This window comes from Phaeoacremonium minimum (assembly GCF_000392275.1).
Source record: "Phaeoacremonium minimum UCRPA7 unplaced genomic scaffold PA7_03_scaffold_414, whole genome shotgun sequence".
Lineage (NCBI taxonomy): Eukaryota > Fungi > Ascomycota > Sordariomycetes > Togniniales > Togniniaceae > Phaeoacremonium > Phaeoacremonium minimum.
In genome coordinates, this window is record NW_006921316.1 from 4,188 (window position 1) to 21,936 (window position 17,749).

A 17,749-nucleotide genomic window follows, 5' to 3' on the forward strand; every position below is an offset into this window, starting at 1 on the left:
ACTGCTGCCCTGTTTCACTACTGGTAGGACGCATTGTCAAAGTGCACATGCCATAGCAACAGCCAGACCTAAAGTACCACAGGCCGGAGATTATGTGAAGATCAGGAGAGCCTTAGAATAAATGATGACAGCAAAAATGAGGGCCGAGTGGAAGTCACCATAAGCTACCCTCCGCCAAACCAGGTCTGTCGTTGCTTAGTTGTAACACGGGATCCACTCGGGTTTCTTTGCAGGCGAACTACGCCAGTCTATATGCACATTGCTGACTTGAATCTGACCAATCACCACTCAGCCGGAATTTGTGTCACAATCGCCGGGAAGCACAAAATAACAACTACAAGACTTGCGTTTGAATCAGCAAGCATACTAATCCAAAAACTACAGCGTACCGGCACCAAAGATCGTAGCCATTAATGAAATGCAGCATATGCGTTGAGAGATGCAATATCTGATAACTTATCATTATACCGCCGAGCTTTCATCAAGCTTCGGTACTAATAGCTCAGCTATGCCCCAAATCTCCGGAGACTGCTTCCCCTATTCGCTATACCTAGGCGGATCTGCAATATCCTGTAAAGCAATATCCACAGTCCTCGTCACCTTGACCCTTTCGGACATCTAAGCCATATTCTCGTGTCTTTTCCTTTGCACAACAGTGGCCTCCTGCATCACGACTATAATTCTCATTAGGTACACGAATGGCACTCTTTTGCTCACTCGTTGTCTCACCAGTTGTGAAATGAGTTGAATGGGGCTATACGCTTCCCTTGACACTCGTCTGTATTTAGGCGATGGCCGCTACAACCCTTGCGCTTTTCCAGGGCTTCAAAGAAGTTGTCCTCATGATCGCTAATGTCTGGACCTCGTCGATCAGGCTTGGCCGGACCTGCCACAGCAAGACCAACACAGAGAGCAATGATACTCGTGCTGATTTTCATATCTAGGAACTTTGAGTGGGTCAAGGGGGAAATATGTGACACGGACGATTGACAGATTGCTCACCGAAGTTGAAAGACCTTCGTTCAACTACGAGTTATTTATACTTCGTTGTAAGCCAGCAATGGCAAGCAACACTTCGCTTTGGGTCGAGTAAAGTCCAAGTCTTGGAACTGAAAATACTCTGCTGGCAAACAACATGATGTCAAGCCATAAAAATAGCATCACTGGACAGAAGCTCAATGATCCTATGAGACATTCGTACCTATCGTGTGGGCGTAATAACACTGGCACGGGATATCTGTAAGCATATCCTCGATCGACAGTTTGGAGAACATCCATCTGACGAATCGGAGGGGTTGAAGTGTAGCCCACCTACAGTTGTAAGCTCGGTGTAACTGGGAGCCGCGAGCACAAGGCATTCCAACCCCACAAACTCAGCCTCAGCTGAAGAGTCTAATCGACAATGCCGTCCTTGGCGATGGACAGTATATCTGCAGTGCCACCTCCTGACGCCATAAATAATTGCTTTTAAATCGATTGACCACTTATCGATGAGAAATTTGTTTCAACTTCAAGTACGGAGATCGACTAGCTAACATGAAAGCGAGCACCGGGACGTTGATCTATGACATCGGTCAGTAAGATGAAGGTCGTCTTAATGTAAGACTTTATCATGATGAATAAACCAGCGTTATATTTTCCCTGAAGACTTTGATTTGATCCTACGCCCGGTGTCAAGAATTCGTCCGGCAACCCAAATTTAGATCTTCTCGGCGTCATATATTGTATTTGGTCTTGAATTCTGTTCTGACAACTTTAATGCTTCATCGAATCAGTCGGCAGTGCAAGGCAGAAAGAAGGAGAAATGAAGTTCGGTGTAAGTGATCGATACGAGTTCGACAATTCTATGAATCGTCAAAGATAGGGCGCCTATGATGGAAGTTCGACGTACTTGCCTCGACATCCCTCGGCAAATATAAATAACGGCATCTTGCCATCTCTGTGGAAATACTTTAGCAACACACTCTCAGGTTCATCTAGTCAAGTCTTTTCAAGATACCAACTTTGTTCTCTACAATTCACTCTTCAAAGTATAGTAGCCATGAAGTCCTACATTTTGATTCTTGCTGCTGCCTTCACCACTAGCGTTCTCGGAAGCCCATATCCAGTGCCAGGCCTGACTACTGATCTTGAATCACGCGGGCAATGCTATCACCCTAGTGAATGCAAATGGACCAATTCTGGCCAGTGCGAGTATCATTGTGATGGCTATGGAGGATTTATGTACATGCAGGGCTGTGGTTGGGGCCGCAAGCGATGCTGCTGTGGTGAGCCGACCGAATAGGTATGTCGGTTCAATGAATCGACCTTTATCTGATTGATACACATGGTGCTGATTTTGGCGTCTAGTTACGAGTTCCTCAAGCAATATTGTTGGGATGCTTATGGCTGGGGATGGCTTGCCAACTCGAATGGTAGTTGACGGCCAGCTTTCTCGATGTTCAGGGCCTTCATTAAAGAGTATCAGTCACCAATGAGAAGAATCTATATCAATCTTTATAGACTACTTGAAGGAAATTGTAGCACTGTCGGTTGAACATTTGCCTGAGTATTGTGTTGTCCCCTGCAACTACTGTTGTACGTTCCGCATCTTGTCCTGGCACGGAGATCGCGCGGTTCTTGAAGCGTTCTCCAGCCATTAGTCTTGCAGACGCCGTGGAAGCGGAAAGGTATTGTTATCGCTGTATTTGACACCCTTGACATCGAGGAAATTGCACTTGCCTTGGATTATAGATTCTTTAGGCGTCATTTGATGCTTGAGAAGCCATCTGAAGTGTAATTGAGGTTCTTCTGATGAAGCTGTGGATGAAGAGGTGTGGAAGATGTGGGTTGTAGGTCTGTTTTGCAGTGCGCTTCTTTTACCTTAAGCGAGACCGCCCAACGAACACAGTTTTAGTCCATTTAGTAGTGTTTTCCTCCTACGAGAGGCTAACAAAAAGAATTGTCAACTCTTTGCGAGGGGCTTTGATATAGAGTCGTTTCGGACTCCTCTAGCTGACAATTAAAGAAGGGGTTTTCTTTCTGCTCCTACATGTTGATACTATGGGAATCCTATAGTATTATCTATATTGTTTACACTTAGCCTCTAATATTATATTTCAACTTTTGCTTATAATAATCACCTAACATTTACAGCTCTTTCCCTATCTTCGTTATTTCTTCTACTCTACTAAGAAACAAAGTCTGTACATCGCGGCGTAAGCACCTGGTGAGTTGGGCAGACGTTCTCGTAGTTGAGCCTCGATTTTAAATATATAGTCTTAAAATAAGAAAACCTAAATTAACAAAACTTTCTCTATTTATAAAGATTTAGTCTATTCCTTGACGAGATTTCACCCTATTCTGGCTCAGGTTTGTGTGTACCCTGACAAAGAAGGTCTCCAACAGTTTCTTCGAAGAGTAGATGAATATAATGAAGACTATATCCTCGAAAGAGTCTGTACGGTTCGTCGACCCACCTCTCAATCTCCTGCCAGAGAATTTTTAAGTGTCTCCCTTCTTGTCGGAGGATTCTGTAGCTGAGGAGGTACTCAAGATTGGCTCTTTTCAGATAGTCATAGGCAGTTCCTTGCAAGTATAGCGACTTAGATACCTTGGCTCCCGACCAGTCCGAAATCAGAGGAGTATAGACAATAAGCATAGGTTTGGGGAGAAAACGGTAGAGCAACTGTTCCTGCCAAAATCCAGAATAGTCGCTGCCCATAACTTCAACATAATTGAAGGTAGCACGCTGGTAAAGATAGCCAATAACTAAATTCAACAGCTGGCAATTGAAACTAAACTGATGCGTGTCGTCTGTGCTGATGGTAAACTCTCCATGATGGGGACACACGAATGATACGGAGCTGGCATCTGGAGCGTAGCTGTTATTTATGCCATATTTATCCATAAGTCCGCATTTCGGACAAGCAGAGCGAATAGGTAGCGATGCTTTTGTGGGTGCAAGGTACCGTCCTAACGTGTCGCGGTTGGTAATGATATCCTCCAGCACCCCCTTCATGTTGTCGCTCTTAAGGAACTCTTCCTCAACTCTGAGTTTGTATGGTACGCTATACCTCTGGGACAAGTGCTGAGAAGTTCCTCATAATCTGGCAGATGCTTCTGGAACACCCCCTTGTGCTTGAGGCTTTTCTGGTAGACGATGCCGTTGATTGTAAACTGCTCGCCTTTGGCTCGATCGCACAAGTCGCAGGTGACCATTGCGTCCATTCCCAACTTAGCCATCCGCTGAGCAACCACAAATGCCAGGCCCAAGTTACAAAGAGTTCCAATATGTGGGGAAGAGTTTGGTTGGATCATTATATTGATCTGGATTCGAGGATCTGAATAAGGGAGGAGGCTCTTGAGATACTCAGCGTAGTTTGACTGAAAGATATAAGCCCCCGCTCCAAGACCATGGCGATATCCAAGCCCGTATGCCACAGGAGGAAGATCATTCGCGGCAGGGATGAGGCGCGATTCTGCCATAGTCAACAATGCTCAGAGAAAATACGCCTTGCTCTGGCCGAAAGCCAGTCGAATATGTGTGGGATTTATGTGAGGCTGAGTATTCTCAACATCTGACTTATCACGACATGGAAGCGGGAGTGGCAGTTATGTGCCGAGCATACCCAAGATAGGTAGGTGGTGCTGCACCAGTAGGTGTGCGCGGCTGCTGTCGGCATCCGTGTCGCAGGACGAGGAACCAGCCACAGAACATGGGCGAGCTCTGCAGCGTCTTTCTTGCCCAATTGACAATCGCCTGCCAGCTCATCACGCACACATATCGTTCCACCTTACCACTGTCCCGTCCTGTGTGACGAAGCAGGCTGTCAGTGTGAAGGTCGGCCCCTCACCGTGGACCTCCGTGACCACTTAATCTATCTGGTGGTTGTGCCAAATATCTACACCCTCATGCAATTGTTGTCGACGACCTGCTTCAAAGCCGAACACCTGTCCATTCCACCTGAGACCCGTAATGGACCCTCTATCAATAATAGCAAGCGTCATCGCTGTTGCCGGGGCCGTAACGGCGACATCGAAACTTTTGGCTACAGTGATAAGGCTGCGACATGTGCCGAGCCAGTTCGTGCAACTGTATGACGAGGTTCGCTCTTTTAGATTGTTCATCTTATCCTGGCCAGCCCTAGGCTCTCGCGGCGCTGTATCTAATACACAATCCCTAGATCTCGGATATTGAAGCTGTTCTATGCTACATGTCCGATGTAGCGGCTGACTTCGAGGCGCAAGGAGGCTTACCAGCCCGCCAAGCCATCCAGCTACTCGATCAAGCGAAGATCACACTGGACGAGATCGCGGTCATCATGACCAAGAAGATTCTGGTCCAGTCTTCTAAGGGATCTGACGGGCCCGTCGAGATATCCAAAACTGGATGGTTCAGATACCAGAGAAAGCTGCGAGAGTTGGTCAACAGACTGCGAGATATTCGGCACAATATCGACTCGCTCATCTCTACTCATACCGCGTAAGTCGATTTGAGCCATTGAGATGACTGAAAAATTAGGAAGTAGCTGATTCGATATTTTCTTTGATAGAAAGACGTTACCGAGATTTCAGCTTGATCTGCAAGATATTGCCGTCCTCTCTCGAGAAATCAGTACTAATATTCGAGACTTCGAGACAACAACGCTACAGCGCCTAGACACCATGAACACGAGTTTTTATTCCCTACAATCACTACATTCGACCCTGAAGCAAGCCGCGACCGAGTCGAACAATCTGATCCTTGAGACTGAAAGCACGACGGTGGATGAGCAAGACACGCCTCTCGTGACCAAAACAAGTAGTACACACTCTGTGAACGCTGCCGCGGATGTTCCACTTGATCAGAAGCTCTCAGGACTCGGCATGCATTTGCCCCGAGGGGCAGTCGACGCTGCAGAGCACGGTGAGTCTATCGACAGTCCCTCAAGACGTGCTTCGTCGGACACGCTTGTTGCGTCCGAAGGTGGATGGGAGAAGGGGTCGACGACCCCGAAGCAGGCTGATCAAGACGAATCTGCTTTCAATTACCTGGTTAAGGCAAGTGTCTACCGACCTGGCGCATGTCGCAAACATTGTGCATGTCGGTGTCATAGAACGCGCCGTGCGAAGACACCACACTGGGCGGTAGCCGCTGTCGGCAACATGTTCTTCGGCTACACCGGTTCCCCCATCCTCAGATACCGGACATGCAATGATGCAACATGCCAGCAGAATAGCCAAAAGTCTCTGAGGATTTCATACTACTTTCCACGCTGGTTTTTGGATCGAATGGTGGAGCTCACCTGTACATGGGGACCCCTCGATGCACACCGTATCAGCGTGCGAACTCCGCGACTTGTCGCGCCAGATGCCGATGTGTTTGTTTTCGCCTCGAAGGGCAATGTGGAAGGCCTACATATGCTTTTTAAGTCGGGAGAAGCATCACCCTTCGACGTCAATGCGCTGAATGGTCGATCAGCACTGAACCTAGCGACGATGGAGGAGCAGACGAGCACTTGTAAGTTCCTCCTCCAAGCTGGAGCAAATCCACAAGAGACCGACCAGATCGACCGATCACCGATTGACATTGTCTGGAATATGATGGTACGTGAGGGCAGAACCGAGCGGTTCAGAGCGTTGATTGAGATATTCAAGCTGGACATTGAAGATGGATTTGATTATCTCATGACGAGGAAGTACACGCCTCTGCACCAAATCATTATGGGATTGAAAACACACCCCAGTCATGATACCAACTCACTTCTCGCGCTGCAGCTTGATTTTTCTAGGGACGAGATTGATGCACAAGACACACAAGGGCGAACTCCGCTGCACTGGGCTGTGACCAGGGCTAATGCTGGCGCCGTTAGGCTACTTCTAGCAGCTGGCGCCTCGATCAAGCTCCGAGACTACAAGAAGCAAACGCCTATCCACCTTTGCGCAACTGTCGAATGGGCTAGGGTCGATTGTCTGGCGCCGTTGCTCTTTGTCGCTGCCCAGAGAGAGTGGGAGGAACGGATAAGAGTCAGGCCCAGACAGCGAGATGGCGCATTACTCGTACAATCGCAGTTCAACTCTGTAATATGGAAGAGCAAACTCCTTGATGACAACAATGACTACCAGGGCCGCACGCCCGCACTGCTCGCGGCGTACAATGACGGCGATGACAAGCTGGATCTCCTCCTACGGCACCACGCCGACATCGAGATCACGGACTTCCAGGGCCGCACGCCGCTTCTCTTTGCCATCTTCCGCGAATCCGTCAAGTGCGTGGGTCTACTTCTCGCTCACGACGCCCGTACCGACGCGGTCGACAAGCACAATTCCACGATCCTCCACTACGCGGCGCGGTTCGGCACACTCGAGATTCTGCAACTCCTGCGCGATGGCGTTCATGGTGTCGATGTATGTGCCCGCGACAAGGATGGTAATACGGCGCTGGATATCTTCACAAATCACCGGCCCAAAGCACCGAGCCCCGAGGAATCCTTTACTTTCAAGCAGCTGCTGGAGAAATCCGTCCTACCCAAACTGACACAGCCGGTTATAGTGCCAGTTTTGCTTTCAACCGAGGATGGGGAAAATAGCGACTTAGAACAGTTCTTTACAGCGGCGTCGAGTATGGAAGCTTCAAGAGTAAATTCTTTGGAAAATTCAGTTGAGGATATCCGGACGATTGATGCGGAAAGGTCTGGGAGATTGTTCTTCGTCCCAGCGATCAAGCAGTGGGTTCATAAGATGTTATAAGACTTGTTCAGTGATACTCGTAAGACTTAGGCATACCACCAAGGGTATGCTGCTGTAATTCTTCTCTTATTATAGACAATTAAACTCACTAGATGAGCTAGGAGAACAATTCTCAAGATAGCTGTTGCTAAAGATAAGAGTACATAATGTTCAAGCAAGAGACAATAGGGCAGGCAATTACGGTAGTAGAGTGTCGAAACAGGCACTCCCATAAACTTGCAAGGCTTAGTTCCATTTTCAGCTTGAGGACAACTTTAACTGGGGTGGCATATTGAGGCTCCAAACAGCACTATAGTCAGCACTAGGCGCACCCACTGCATAGGTTAAAAAAGCAGCAGCATCGGCTCATTCACGATGAAGGAAGCTGTGGAGGGAAAGATTCGGGGAGCACTTTGTTCTGTAGTAGCTAAGACTTAGTCAAACTGCTAAGGCCCTGTGCTGACATTAAAAGTAGCTGTTCATTATGATAGTTTATTGGCAAGCAATTCTAGTTCCCCAATTGAACTGTTACATATTCAAAAGACGTTGGAGGCTGATTCAAACCAGAGGAAAAATATTGATGCCCCTGATGAACTTTGGATCATATTTTAAAGATCATTATAGTAAAGTATGAAATTACCAACTCGGAAGTTATTCGGCTGCTTCAGAATTGGGTATTTGGTGTTCCCAACTAACTTTACCCTTAGGTAAGTCCGTACAGGCCACATAGTTGAGCACTAGGCCCTGCCTCACAGCAGGTGATATGACATGATTGACCAGGAAATTAGCTGCGAAAGACCAAGAAAAGACAAATCTGGACAAGAAGAAATGTAGACGGCTTGCCCAAGCTTGCAGTCGAGTAACGAGGGCCGATCGCTTGTAATCTTCTTGTAAGGGGTTCATGCGTTGCTCCTGATATTTCTTAAAGACCTCCGTAAGCGTGTTGCTGTCAGGCTGTCCGGGAACCCTTTGAATAGCAGAATGTAGCCCGTTGGTGAGTGCAACGATGTCTTGAATTGCGTTGTTCAAGCCTGAGCCAGTATTCGGCGTAAATTTGTGGATCGCATCTCCTACAAGAACGATCCGACCCCAGCTCCAATGCTTTGCAACACCCTCCCCGAGATCGGACAAGCCCCAGGTAAACCGCTTCTCGAATATATCCTTGGCTTTGAGGTTTTCTCTGAGAGGATACTCGGCAATCTTAGCTGCAAACTTTTCTATATCCTTCTCGGTGTAGTCGTGTCGCTCAATTGTCGCCTCTGGTAGCCTGTCGTAAAGCAAAACCCAGCCACGGTCTCTACCTGTCAGGTACATAGCAGACAAGTCCTTGCCAGGTGTCTCAAAGCATTCGCCCGGCTCGGAAGGGCGAGGAAATGTGCACCATAAACACCTATACTCGGCTGGGAACGGGTTCTCTGCATCCCACTCCCTCTCGGGGTCCTCTGCTAAAGCAAGGCCACGGATGATCTTGCGAGTTGTACTGTGCACGCCGTCTGCACCAATCACGATAGAGCCGGTATAGACGCTTCCGTCAGTGGTGATAACCTTCACCCCCTGCTCCCCAGACTCAATACTGGCAACTTTTTTATTTAGGAGGTAGCGTGCCTTGGCCCCATCAGGCAGGTTGTCATAGAGTGACTGAATGAGTTCGGCCCGGTGAAATGTAACCAGTCCCACGCCGTGACTTCAAAACGCCCTTAGTGACCCAACGAGACATGCATGGTTTATCGCAGTTGACAGGGCTTACTTTTGTTTGAATGTTCTCAAGTCTGAAACATCTTTGAATGCGCGTCCATTTTGGAGGAAGCCTTTGGTGTATAGGCCCTCGGTCCCAAGAGGCATTAACTTATCGTAGAGACCAAGCTGACGCATCACCCTCAGGTTGTGTGGACCAAGGACCATGGCTGCACCGCTGTCGATGACTACATCTCTTCTCCCCTCAAGGACTAGGAAGTCTATTCCAGCCTTGGAGAGTACATGGGCAGTCGTGAGGCCTGCTGGCCCGCCCCCAATCACGATTGCCTTGAATCCCTCCGCGGCCATTATCCTGATGAAGTCACAGCCTTGAGCTATTATTGAACCAAAGAGGGAATTTTAAAGGTCATATCAAATTCATGATAGGAAACAGCCGGATGGTGTCATTAGCTCGAAAGGTAGCGCCATGCTACTAACAAGGCGCCACTTTAGTGCTATGGGTAGATAAGGCCAGTGGGCCGCATGGCGTCTACCTCCCTATAAATATTGAAGAAGCGAAATGAAAAATCAGACCATTTACTACTTAATATTGCTAAGGTGACTGAGTAATTACTAAAAGGTTACACCGCCCGTTCATACGACTGAAACTTTACCTGTTGCTGACCTTGTCATTCTGTTTGAAAGCTGGCTTCCTCAAAGGCCTCGGCAAAATTGCGTGCGCCAAGGGCTGTGGGCTTCGGAGGTTAATCGCAGCTGTTCGTTGAAGTGGGCCATTCCTTAGTTTAAATGATAATGAGATAAAGCAATCACTGAAGCATGTTGGTGATTGTAGATATCGATTAAGATAAGGCTACACCTACGACCCTTTGTTGTCTGCCTTGATGTTTATTACAGTACTTCCATTTTGGTACGTGGCGGGCCTCAGAGTCATATTAGAGGAACCTTGAAACCTCTTGATCATGACCAAACAGTTTGAGACACAGTCGACATCGAGTTTCAGATTCAAGGCGTAGATCCTACCACCCTAATGCCAGCCCCAGGAGCCACAAACAGCCCATTGCTCTCAACACTACGTTGGTTTTGCAACTTCATCGCCGTTTCAACACCTGCAGCTGGAACCTTGCACTCGAACTTCATCCCTTCGTGTCCAGGTACTGCATGTGGGAACGGAAGGTAGTCCGGTAGCATTCCCAGCTGCTTCAGAACACTCGCTTGATCCCAGCTGATGTGTTCATGATATAACCTGTCCCCGCGAATATTGACCACTGACACAAAAGGGATGCGCAACACAACATTTGTTGGAGGTATTCCGGGAATTCTGCACGTTATCAGTGATTGAGATTCAATAGGCCTGGTTTATGTCTGTTTCGAGACTTACAGCCAGTCAATCTCTTTGGTGTGAGTGAATGTAAAGACAAACTCGTCTACAACGCGATCGATGCCAATGGTGCGGCTCACCAGCTCAAGCACTGTGTCGTCGGGGTTGTTCCAGATAAAATGATGTCGATAGAAGTTCGTGAGCCGCTCCCGCCCGATACCACCGGTCATCTGTTTCTCTGCGTCAATATCTGTTGTATCTAGAGATAAATGAGAACCATCAATGCATCATGCTAGTCTTATGCATGTAGATGAAGCATTGCTTGAACTAGACACGTTCAGAGAAGATGGCTAATCATACCGTGGGGACATGGTTTACGTATGGCTCTAGTACCATAGTGCCCATTGTCTTCTCAACTGATCGATCTTCGAACTCATAGTAGGTGTGTTCTTCCCATATCGTCTCCAAGTCGAATATTGGCCCGCCTAACAACTCTTTGATGAACGTTACACTTCGAGTGTGTGATACGGAGGCAGCGCTGTAAGAGAACCCTTCACTTCCAGGAATGATGAAGTTTGTTGATGAGACGGTAGGATAGGTGTACACTTTTATGTTTGGCTTCTTCTCGCTAGGAGGATTAGAGCCAGGCTCGTGGATCAGCTGCGGTCTTGAATCTGAAGAAAGTGTCCAGGACGATGAGAAGGTGACGGTTGCCACGATACTGGCCGCTGCAGCAAGAGCGGCTTCGATTTGGTCTGGGAAAAACGTTGGGTACTCCTCGGGAGTCCCATAAACTGAGAGTCTCTGTGAGCAAGGCCCGGTAATGGAGCTTTGGGCACCCTACTAAGGAGAGCATATTTGTTTTTGACATCACACTCTTCCAAGTCGTTAAGACTGTCAATTGCTTTCGTAATATCAGTGACCAAATCAGTCCGCTCGCCGTTGTTGCTGAAAGTCAATCGAACAACGGCATATCCCTCTTCAGCCCACTTGTACTGTGGGGCTGGATCTAGAGTTTGTGACGGCGGTTCGGCAGAAGGCAACGCTTGTAGATCATAACCAGGATCGACGACTATGAGCCCAGGGCCATGGCCACGGCGTGACAGCGGTGGCTGCAACGATAAATTGGGCGCTAGCAGGACCACAGGCGCAGAAGGCAAGGGAACCGGCGGATAAACGGGAATAGTGTCTGCCATACTGTTCTGGAATAGGGTGCCCAGAATATCTTTTGTCTAAGCACAGAGCATACCCTTTCGGCGTTCTGCTCGAGACACGTTATAGGCACTGCTTAACCGGCGTGGCGTGACATACAGTCATGACTCGACGTAATGATAGGAAATCGGATCAGCTCCGGCCGACGGCGTTCGCCAACACAAACCCACTAAGCTGTGGAGCTACAAGGTGCCATATAGTGCAGGTTGAATATTTGATTGTTAAAGACTTATTGTCAAGGGGATGCATCGGGACAGTGCCGAATATCAATCATTCAGCGGGAAGAGGCCGACCTCCAGACCTTCTTTCCATAGCCATAATCTAAGTCATTGCGACCTATGTACCATCCCATGAACTGAACAAATCAGGATCTGTGGCCTCAAAAGCAAAGAACTCCGGCCCTGCAATCTGCTGCCAAAAGAAGAACTCTTCTCCGGTATCCGCAGTATTGCTTGTTTCGAATTCCGCGAAGGATCTTTTATTACTTCCAACCAGCTGATCCTGTGTGTGATGACGTCCTTGCGGATTGGTGCTTGTCCGATTGCGATACTCTACAAGCAATTGCTCGATTATCGCTCTGCTCCGACTAGCTCCCGACCAAAGGAGTTCTAAATCCTTCAGAAAGCTGACGCATTTCTCAACATCTTCTATCGTCTGAGAGTTGGGCTGAGCCGCTGGCATCCTGACGCTAAATTCAGGAAATCGGTATTAGCCATGTCTATCAGCAAAGGTTGGGACTTGTCTAAACTTACAGCATGACACCCGATAGTGTCAAATAATGCACACAGAACGCGAGGTAATGTGAGGGTGGCACCAAGTCTCGAACCAGTTCCGCTGCATTTATACAGCTCCTTGCAGCACTCATGCACTGTGAAATAGCATCCACGGTATTTGGCTCGTCGGCTAAAAGAGCATTGTACTTGGGGTTGCCTACGAAGCATCTGGATAATTGTTATCATCACCTAGTACTATCGTGATAGACTGACAATGTGGCATTGCGAGTAGACTTACCGATAAAGATTGAGCAGAGACCCAGCATGCACAATGAAAATAATCGCACACATGGTCAGATGAGGATTTCGTTCAATGTTTTGCTCGGACATATTGGCAGAAAATCGGATATCGTCTGGCAAGCTCTCCAACCAAGTTCGCAGTGCCGTATCAAGAGCTGAAACACGTGTAACAAACTTTCTGGCTTTTTTAGGATTGCTTGACGCAAGTTCTCGAATTCTTCGAGGTGAGCTAAGTTGCTGGATTTTGCTCGCTATACGACACAGGCGAGCAAAAGCAAGAAAGCCGGTTGTGGGAGGCGACGAATGAACCGAGTGTAACTGTGTTGCCGCGTCGGATGGTCTTTGTTGACGGCTGCATGCGTCTAATTCCTCGTCACTCAAGTTGTAGGGTATCTCGCAATAACAGTCCTCGTCGTGAGCAGCCATAGGTCGACCGAGACAGATAGAAGTGACACTAAGTCCCGAAAGTTAGACTTGAACAACCATTCACAATATAGTGTGTGCATACCAATCTAGACTATAAATACTCCACCAGATACGACGAGATATCTGCTGCCTCAAGAAATCCGAGGGATCTACAGAGCTCGAGTTCGAGGATAGCGGTAGCATCTCGAGGCAAAGTTAGCTCGAATCACGCTTTTAGAAGAAAGGTTTCCGAGAATGTATCGGATGAGTACTCACGAGACGGCTACTCAAATGCAATCCTATGTCCTGCGCTGCTCTGACTGCTTGTCCTGCTAGCAGCCAACTCTGTGTCAAGGTATTCCAGCCTGCAGAGCACATGGCAAGCAGTGCCAAACATTGAGCCTTCTCGAGTGATGCCTCACCAGTTGATGAGTAATAAAGTAATAGAGCCTTCTCGTAGTATTCAATGCCTGCAAACCGACGCTCCGATGTGAGTGAAGGGAGCAGGCTGGATGCGCATGCACACACTGCAAAGAATACCAGCAAGAACCTGCGATCTGTCGGGGCAGAGGACTTGGACCCGGCTCGGTACAAAAGTCGGTATCTCTGCATAAAATGAGGCTTGAAGACAACCGGGAATGTGTAATGTAAATGGTCGAAGTAGAGTCCGATGAGAAGGTCGGCAACGTACTGTGGCGGGCGAGATAGCTGGTCTGGTTTGGGTAAGAAGGGCATTTCAGGCCAAACTCGTCCTCGCACGAATAGAGGGATTTCAAGATCGCCATGCGCTGGGTTATGCCGGGAACCGCCCGTCTCATTCAGTGCCGATGATGCAGTTGTAGCCATGGCAGGTGAAAGACTTTTGACTGCTTCAATCAACATTTGATTCGTGGCACCGCCGACAAAACTAAGCATTGTGAGCATCGATAGGACAATAACCTTGAGCACATGGTTCATACCGAAGATGTCCATAAGAATCTCTTACTAGAGCTCCAGCCCGATTTGAACCTCCATCATCTTCAGCAGTTGAGCCTAGCTCTTGATTATCGGAGATGCTATCGGTTTCATCGGATGATATCGAAGGCTCGCGATGTTGTACTGGAGCATATTCAACATGTTCCCTGGGAAGCTCTTCAGCTTGCAGATTGCCGGTATGCATCGGTGCTCTCAGTTCAGGCATAGATCGCAACACCTGAGCAGCCTGAACAAGATCCTCGTTGATAGTGTCATGTCCATGAACCATAGACACCCTGTCAATGGCACTGAGAGACCGAGTCAAGTCACCCACGAGATGTTCAAGTCGCTGGCACAGAGTGTCCATCTGATGACATCTCGCCTCAAGTGAGGCAGCATATCTGTTTCAATTAGCCTTAATCTAGAGTTGAGCAGCAGATTAACATACTGGCGGCTGACGGACGCATTGTCGTTGCTTCCGGGATATTCGCAGGGAAGGTTGCGAGAGCCGCAGTTATGACACGGCTGTTTACCATCACACTTCACCTATAAACGGAACAGGTTAGCAGCTTTCAATGACAGAAGCCTTTGATACGACTGCAAGAGGAGAATTAGCATACTTTCTTGCGCCGACATGCGTGACACGCCTGCCAGACTCGGGATGCTGAGTCCGGAGGATTGGTCTGGTCCACAGCCGAGCTGCCCGCCGGACTCGCGTCCATCTTCCGGGATGACGCAGGAGGCATCCCACATATAATCTTGCTAAAATTGGTCGATGGATGTGCTCTAGTCTTCTCATGCGTCAGCAGCTACAAGGACGATGATTTCATCGTCGGAGCAGCATCCCAAGGGCTCGAGTGCACTGCTCCCACATGAGCTAGAAGTCTACTGAGGTATGGCCACTATGTAATTCTAGACGCGTCGACCGTAGGCTGTGGGGCCCTTCAGCACTGAAAATCTGAGATCCCAAGGCACTAACGCTGGCTAGCGCTTTTTGTTATCTTGAACCCAGTTCTCCAGACCAAATAAACTGACTAGCCAAATGTCCACAGTGCTTCAAGTTTTACCTTATGTAAGCCAACGGCAAACGTCTAAGTTGCGTTCATCTACTATGTTCTATCACATTGAAGGATAAGAAGGATAATTATCCCGTAAAAGTGCATGTGTGCTAATAGTATATATTCAGTTGCTTTTGTTATAATAATACTGGCCCTGTTCGGGTCTGTCATTTGCCTCCCAACAGCCACGCTGCTATTAGCGCAGGAGGTGAACATATCAGGAAAACCCATGCAACATTGAATTGGGATCCCATGAGTTCCAACCCTTTTGTTGCAAACCATATCAAAATTGAAGCTATGATTTGTGGAACTGTTATCGACATGTTATGGATTGCGAGTATCGCTAGTGTGTCATCAGTGCGAACAGATTCTACTTCTCTTTGGCTGCCATTGGTGTGTTTTGCTCGGCTTCTGGTCGAGATCTCTAGCGCAATGAGTGCATAAGGAATCCAGTTGGAGATGGAAAATAATACTCCTGTTGCAGCCAGCATCATAGACACTGCGTCAATGTATTTTGTCCCGCAAAATACTCCTATCAGCCAGAACGCAGCGATTACCAGACAAAGTCTCCAAATGAGAATCAAGCTTCTGTGATTCTTATCTGGTCGACTCTGGGAGAGAACGGCTTCGCTGTCAATGTCTTCTGATGAGTCTGTTCTCCATATCTGGGTGATTGTGAGAGTAGCAGCCAAGGCCCCCAGCTGAGAGATCATAGCAATTTGGGATACTGCCTGCTGCGGTTGAATGTCTTTCTCGGATGAGAAAACCTCAGGCTGCGTGAGAGGTGAGTCTACTACGGATCAGCCCTAATCATACTTATGAATCTCTAGACAACAGCACAACTTACACGCCCGGTAAATGAATCTAAGGAAGAAGTCGTCAGCAACACATGCATTTGTGAATAAGCTTCGGCAACTCACATGCTTGTATAGTGCAAGAGCAAAAACCACGTAAACCAACACAACAACTGAGCCCGGCAGACTCGCCAAGTGATAGGGGGCAGGTTTCTCCACGTCATGACCAGCTTTCTAAGATGAGCAGTCAAACTGAACGATCTTCCCTTTTCCAGTTGGCCATAACCTTCGTAATTGTGTGGTGTCATGATCAATGTTGTAGCCACAAGAACTATCAGCACAAATATGGAAACCGTGCAAATGTCTCTGAAGTTCAGATCATACGAATAAGCAATGGCAGTGACAAACACTGAGCCAAACGACGAGAAGCGGCTAATCCAGAGGTTGGCGAGAGGCTGTTCCTTTGGGGTGAAATGGTCTATGATTGCAGCACGAAGGCCTAGTTGGAGTGGTTGCATCGAGATGTTTAGGGCGCAAATGGAGACTGCTGCAATGTTACGAGCATTCGCCATAATGTCCGTGTTAACGGTCCTCAGACCAGCCAGCTCTCGTGACAGAGCAAGGCATAGCACGGAGACCACACAGCCCAAGCCTCCGACAGCTATAAAAGGCTTTCTCCTCCCTAGACGGCTTCGGGATGCATCACTCCACACAGAAACGAGTGGAGGCACGAGGAACCCAGCTATTGGACCGGCTGCAATAAGTAGCGGCAGGTGCGCGTCTGCAAAGCCCAGGCTTGATAAGTAGGCCTTTATGATAATGTCAATGTTTCCGCTCCTCACGGATTGCATAATAGTGGCTTTCCTACCAATCCAAAAACCTGTTGAACTGTCCAAACGATCTGCACACTTCTCGGATCTTAGCAGCGCACTTCAGGTCCGTGGCAATGGCAGGTTGGAAATATTCAAACATACCCCAGAAAGGGAACCGAAAACAGAATCAAGTCGTATGTTGGAAGGTGATTGAAGATATTCAGTGTATCGGTTCGACTCGTAACATCTCGGCGACCATGCTCCTGACGTTCTGCCAGATTGGCAGCAACTGGCCGGGCAACCTGCTCCATCTTCTCCGTCTAACCGTGATGTAGTCGGAGAACTGATTGTTGAAGCACGGAAATATCAAATGGATTTGGCTCGCTCAATTACTAGAACTTGCTCCTGCTCCAATTGCATGTTGAAAGTTGTGCCCAATTAGAGAGCTTTGTGGAGAGGGCATGCGACTTTCCAGACGTGGGATTGGCTTGGCACTGGCGTCTTCGGTAGCGTTTCGAGTTAGTGAAATCCATCACTTAGAAAAACAATCTCGATGAACTGATAGTGCTATTCGTATTGAGGGGTTTGTGACCTAGGTACCTCTCGAATCTAGTAATTGCGTCAAATCAACACGACAACCTAGTGCCACGACCTGCTAGTGAATCTTACACCACATGTCAGTAAGGTGAGCACACAAGCCACTTACGTAGTAAAGAAGTGAGGAGAAAAGCGTCTAACGGTCTCAAAACCGTCACTGTAACGTGAGATCTATCTCACTATATAACAATTACACTGCAGG

The 17,749-nt window shown here is 48.0% G+C and overlaps 2 protein-coding genes across 2 annotated transcripts; one reads left to right on the top strand and one right to left on the bottom strand.

Annotated features, from left to right (window-relative positions):
* Nucleotides 1-6,459: 6,459 nt before the first annotated feature.
* UCRPA7_5512 (putative ankyrin repeat protein) lies at nucleotides 6,460-7,710 on the top strand (the record flags this gene model as incomplete). Its single annotated transcript, XM_007918060.1, has 1 exon — nucleotides 6,460-7,710. One exon carries the CDS (start codon nucleotides 6,460-6,462, stop codon nucleotides 7,708-7,710), a length of 1,251 nt encoding a protein of 416 aa, XP_007916251.1.
* A 630-nt stretch (nucleotides 7,711-8,340) lies between these two features.
* Nucleotides 8,341-9,531, bottom strand: UCRPA7_5513 (putative fad binding domain-containing protein; the record flags this gene model as incomplete). Its single annotated transcript, XM_007918059.1, has 2 exons — nucleotides 8,341-9,373; nucleotides 9,437-9,531. 2 exons carry the CDS (start codon nucleotides 9,529-9,531, stop codon nucleotides 8,341-8,343), a joined length of 1,128 nt encoding a protein of 375 aa, XP_007916250.1.
* Nucleotides 9,532-17,749: the final 8,218 nt, after the last annotated feature.